We start from the raw sequence: 6,000 nt of genomic DNA, 5'->3' as shown, positions 1-6,000 counted from the left end.
CGAGAAACTATAGATGCCAGATTTGATCTCATTTTCACCTGTATAAATCCCAAGCAGCTCCACAGAAGGCAGTGGTGTTAATCCATGTTTATACAGAAGTGAGATCAGTACCCAGCCCTGTAGCTTTCACTTGGGTATTAATTATATCTGCAGCATGAGAACACAAGCAGCACAGAAAAAGCAGCAATTACTCAACCTGTTTCCAAAATTATTGGAGGAAAAAGCAGAGACTCAGGTCTCAGAGACTTACTCTCCATGAAAAATAAATGGAAGTCAACACTTTAAATGGAAGTTATCATACTTAAGGTGAGTAATTTTATTTCATTAAATATATATTTTAAAAACATACTGTGTAAAGGAATTAGGATTCTCAATAATTTATTATGTACATTAGCAAATTCTGTTTACTGTTATTATACACAGAGCACTGAAGAGTATACAGGAGAGGAGCTGTGCCAAGTTCTTCAGGACCAAGGCAAAGCCATTGTGCAGATAACCAGCTCAAAATGCACTCTTCTCAGTTCATATCTCTTTAAATTAATTCTGGCCATTACTACACTAAATGCTTGATGAAAGGTCAGGGCCTGATCATGCAGGGTGTTGAGCTCATATTGGGAGTTCAGGGTGCTCAGCAATTTACAAGATTGAGCTCTAAGAGAGGTTAATGTTGCACTACTCAGTAGTAAAGAGCCTTTGGGGTCTGATTCTGCTCTCTCTGACACTGGAGTAACTCCACTGAGGTGAATAGAATGTCATTGGTATGAAACCAGTGTAGGCAAGATCAGAATCAGGCCCATTGGGTCTATGGGAGTGGGTTAAGCAGACTATCTGAGCTGCGGTGGTTTCTTTTTTCTTGTCCTCGTAAGATACATTGTAGTTTATCTTTAATTCTCAGTCCCAACAGGGCTTAAATCTCCCCACTCTCTGGAAAGTAATACGCAAAGGTAATTATCCATCTTGTGTAAACAACTGCAAGCACTGCTCAGATTTCCTGGTCCAAGAGAAAAACCAGATCCAAGTGCCTGGCATACATTGACCATTCTTAGCAAGGCAGTTCAGCCTTCCTATCAGCTTTCCAGAACTCTGATGTAATTCAAGGTACCTCAGCATTATAAGCTTTCCATTGCCATGCCAGTTTGCTCTCCTATTTCAGGAAAGGAAAGGAAAGAGGTCAGCTCTCGCATGATTAAACAACACCTAAGGATTAACAGAGGTAAAATAATCAGATTGTGCATTGGTTTCCTGTAGGCACTCTATGGTATTTGTAACATTATACGTAAGGCACCTGTCATCTCACAGCTGAACAGACAGCAAACTATGGGGCCTGTCTTAAGTGACCACATAAAGGGACTGACAAATGTTGATTGCTTAACAGAGGTGGTCTTCTAATAAAGGTGGAGTGGAAGTGTACTCGGTACATCTGGGGATATTCTGTGGTGACGTTTTAAGACAGGAAGCTGCTAATATGGGTAGTCTTTTGTACAAGTTGCATTGTATACCAGTGACCACCGGTGCCAAACGACAGCACGATCGCTAATGGTTTTGTCAGTGTAGTGGTTGCCATGGCCTTTGCCAAAATGATTTCCTTGGATCCAAGTAGCCCAAAGATCTTGCTACATTCCTTTCAGGGAAAAAGGAGTTTGTTGAAGCAGTTACTTCCTTGCAAGGTACCTCCTTGAGTCACAATGAAGGGCTAAGCTGCAAAATCAGTTTCATGGCATATCTGCAGCAACTTCTCTGCTGTTTTTAATCACACAGCTTTATTCATAGAAGAGCAAGGGGATAGCAGAGTCTATGAGCAAAGAAATCAGTTGGATGCTAGCTGACTGGGTCCCTGGAAAGCCTCAGTCCAAAATATCCGTCTCAAATGGGACCAGGTGGTAATATGTCAAGTTGGTGACATAGGCTGCTGGATCATCAGTGTCTTCTAGCTCTGAAGTAAACTCACTAACACTTTCAAACCTAAAATTAAAAAAAAAAAGTCAAATCACTTACACAGCATGGGACAAAGGAGTGGAGGAGAAAGGAAAGAATGAACATAAATTGTGGAAAGAGAGGTAAAACAACTGAAGACTGAATCCAGGAAACAATGAGGAAAGATACTTGCTAGCGAACCATGTGGAAACAAGACCGCAAACAAGAATGCTTTCTTGAGCTTTATCTCCAGCTAATGTTGCTTGCCCACCTTTCAGGGCAATGTTTTGAGTAAGTATTACCAACTAGCCTTAGTTCACATCAGACCTGAGTAACAGTAGAAGTATTTCTAATGCTTTATTGCAGCTTTATCTTTGTGCAGACTACTTTGTAAGAGAATGATCCTCCCAGGAATCAACCCCTTCTTCCAGTACCTCAGCGCTTCATCCTAATGAAGCAGTGCTTTGTTTTTCAGAATGCTCCACCAAGGAAGGCCCATACGGACTACTGGTGTCTCACAGATCACAGTCTGTGAACCACGGACAGATTGTAGTTATGCTTCTTTGATACATTGACCAAAGTAGTACAGCGTCTACTGCCAGTTTCAGAATCATTTAGTGTTACAGGACTAGGGAGATTCCCCCCCCACCTCCCACCCCCCAGTTAACGGTAGGCCTGTGTCTTTCTAAACCATGGAAATGAATGGAGGGAGGATCAGTTTGTTTTCAGTAAAATAAGATGGTTATCTTCTTAAAAACATGCCCTGAATGAAAAACCAGACCAAACCTCATAATATAGCATGGTACCCATATGGAGGCAGTAAGTTATCCATCTCATTAGCTAACAGTGTTTATTAAAAATTATTACCACAAGGATGAGCACCCTAATATGATAGTTGCCACCTATGGCAGTTGTCATCATAGTACTTGATGACACTGTGCATTTGTGATACATTGTTAGTGTGGCATATGAAAGGTGGCCTAGGTCAAAAACAGTAGTCAAGTCATTCTCAAGAATTCTTTTCTCCATGCCTCCCCTACTGTCAACCAACCACAGGAAGGCTCTGTTCCCAGGAAGTCAATGTTCTATCAGGCAATGTCAAAGATCTAGGAGAGGAGTTGATTAAATTTTACTAGCCAAGAGAAGTTCAAACTATGGTATGTGAATGACTGCACGTGGAGCACTTAAGAAGAACCTCTAGAGTTAATCCTACTGAACCACACTCTCATATGTGAGTGAACCATCTCACTCTCTTCTAGGTTAAAACATGCTGGTGATGAAGGAAGGAAGGAAGGAAGCTAGCAAGCAAGCACTAGAAAAATGAGTCACGTAATTGAGGCTCAAATCCTCTCATTTCATTCTCACAGCCTTTGGCAGCTATTTCAAATGCTTCTGTTCTGAGAACACAGAGGACAGAGTCTGAATGGAATCTGCTTTTGTTTTGGTCTAAAAATGGAGATATAATCCTTTCCTTTTATATACAATGCTTTGCATTTGACTTTTGCAACAAGTCAGAATAAGGAACTAAACTATGACAGAATGACTGCAATTTCTTGATGAGTCAGTGTATCCCTCTCTAATGCCTACAGCCTGACTGCCATCCCCTACTCACACACGGTTTTAGTAAACCTAGTTTAGCTGGACCAGAATAAAAGATGATCCTATTCTCAGTTTCTCTTCCTTTGACATTTTCTGCACCATCTTCATGCTGCTGCATTATGGGACCTGCCTCGCTTGGCATGGAGCCAATATTCATATTTTCCGACATCTTGTTAGACATCATCGAATTCTCTGAAGAGAGACCAAACAGACGGAGCCTTAAATAGTTCAGTGTAAAGCTGGGTCATCACATTCATCTGAACTGATTAGACTGCTGCAGCTGAGTAACATAACTACAGTCATCCCAGCAACTCTACCACAGATTGCCATTAGGGCACGCTATTCCAGAGATGAACCAAAAAGAGCTGGGGCAAAGTAATGGCAGTCAAAAGCTTCCAACCCCACATGCAATTTCTCCATCAAACTCTTTCTTTTGGTTTCAGAAGCCTCACAAGTCATTGGCAGGAATATTTTAAACACGCCATAGCATTCTGATACCAGGCTTCTATCTACTTTCCATGGTCTTAATGTTCAGGGTGAAAAAACTAGAAAAGCAGGAGACAGGTCTGTTAAGATTCTATCTTTCCCCCATCAGTATCTCTACTGAAGAACAGATGACACTTCTGTTTAAAGTGGGACATATACCCTAGACTCTGCAATATTTTAAAATCTTCATGTGAAGCTGAACTCAGTTAAGGAGACTGCATCAGACAGCACTGCAGTAGGATATTTAACATGCTTCTGAGATGTTACAAACAAGTCGTTTTCCCAAGTGAGAGTTTCTGAAACAATAGTTCTTCAGACTATTAATTACATGCGGACTCCTTCCTCTGTCCTCACTAATTATTCCCTAGTTCCTCAAAAGATATGTCCTCACAAAGGGCCTAATTCTCCTCTCATTGTACACACTGACGCAAAACGGGTAATTTCTCTCCTTATAATATGATTGCACCAGTGTAAATCATGGGTAAGTGAGCGGAGAATCAGGGACAGTGTGCTGCTGGTGAAGAAAGTATTAGCTGATTCTCCTCTCATAATCTACATGATTGTAAACCAAGAATAACTCCACAGAAGTCAATGAAGTAACACTAGTGTAAAACTGGTGGGAGAAGAGAGCCTGGTCCCATGTATCAGCCCGCATAAGATCAGTATCTGTATAGTGCCCCTGCTCTCTCTGGGTAGATCTTAAAGGTCAGTGGTAGCATTTTCTTTTCCTGATAGTAAATGGTAGGATTTCACATTTCTGGCAATGTTCTATTCCCAACATTAGTATTTCAGCATAGCTCTCTATTTAACTTATTTGCATTCACTTACATAAAAATCTCCTATCCAGAGCTCTACATGCTTATAACACTACAGTAGGGTTGTCCTTAAAAATGCACATCTTCTATTACAGTGGATTTTTACTAGAAAGCAGCATGGCCAACTCCACAGTTTTCACCACCTGCTGCTGGCAGAAAGGGTCCAAATAACCCTTGTAAGATAAGGCTCATGTACAGCAAACCAGTGACTAAAGCAAAACCAGCGACTAAATTATGATGAGTAGAAGATGTCTATTTAGCACTTTCTCTCTCAAAAGATTACAAACTATACACAAGGGGATCATTTCTGCCACCTCTGGGATGGAACACAGCATACTGCAACAGTACAACACATTTCAGGGCAGGATGTGAAGAATACAGCCAAGTGAAATTCTAAATCTGAATCCTTTCCAGGCCATCCAAGGTCACATAGGGCACAAAACAGGCTCTAAAATTACAGGGGAAATTAAAGGGGCAGAATACAGTTACTCAAAATGGCATTTGGCCAGAACACCAGCACCAACTCTCCTGCTTACAAAAGTGCTACAACATCTTTAATGAAGCATGATCAGGATTTCCATTTTACGGATCTTACAAAACACAGCCCCACTCACGATCTAATGCCTCTGAATGTTGGACACTGGTTCAATAAAGACTTATAGGAAAGAGTGCCATCTACTGAATCTCCAGTACCACTTTCTGAAGCATGTAGGTATTCTGTGCAAATTTTCTATCCAAGTTCAAAGCTAGCCAAGCCCTATTTAGCTTACAATATCTTAGAGTTGCTGAAGAAAAATGTGGATCTACAAGTTTTCATTTCAGGTGAGACTAGTCAGCCAAACAGGAATTAGCTCTTATTTCAGACAGAAAGCACCAATCCAGTCAATTCAACTGTACACAGACTGCAAATGGATTCCATAACACTCCAAAAAAATGTATACTTTCACTCAAGATTATCAACCTACATTTACAGCTGCAATATAGGAAATCTTCACTAACTCTGCCTTTGATAAAACCACATCTTACACAAGTGATTCCAGTCCTATCCCTGCTATAAAATACAACTGCAGGAAGGACCTCAATTCAGTCTAAGAACAGCACACGTATAGATTTTCAGTTATTAACTTCTGAACCGTTCCCTGCAAGAGAAAACAAGCTACCTCTGAATTTAGAATATGAATGGGTA

The 6,000-nt window shown here is 40.8% G+C and overlaps 1 protein-coding gene across 1 annotated transcript in view; it reads right to left on the bottom strand.

The window, feature by feature from the left end:
- Nucleotides 1-286: 286 nt before the first annotated feature.
- PXDC1 (PX domain containing 1) overlaps nucleotides 287-6,000 on the bottom strand; it is a 31,961-nt gene continuing 26,247 nt past the window's right edge. Inside the window, exon 5 of the mRNA XM_007058833.4 lies at nucleotides 287-1,962. Within this exon, the coding sequence (XP_007058895.1) occupies nucleotides 1,845-1,962 (118 nt within the window). The 3' untranslated portion in view covers nucleotides 287-1,844. The remainder of the gene's footprint in view (nucleotides 1,963-6,000) is intronic.

The sequence above is a fragment of the Chelonia mydas genome, chromosome 2, assembly GCF_015237465.2.
Source record: "Chelonia mydas isolate rCheMyd1 chromosome 2, rCheMyd1.pri.v2, whole genome shotgun sequence".
NCBI lineage: Eukaryota > Metazoa > Chordata > Testudines > Cheloniidae > Chelonia > Chelonia mydas.
Note: the sequence above shows the minus strand (reverse complement) of the source record. Positions and strands in the feature narration are given on the sequence as shown.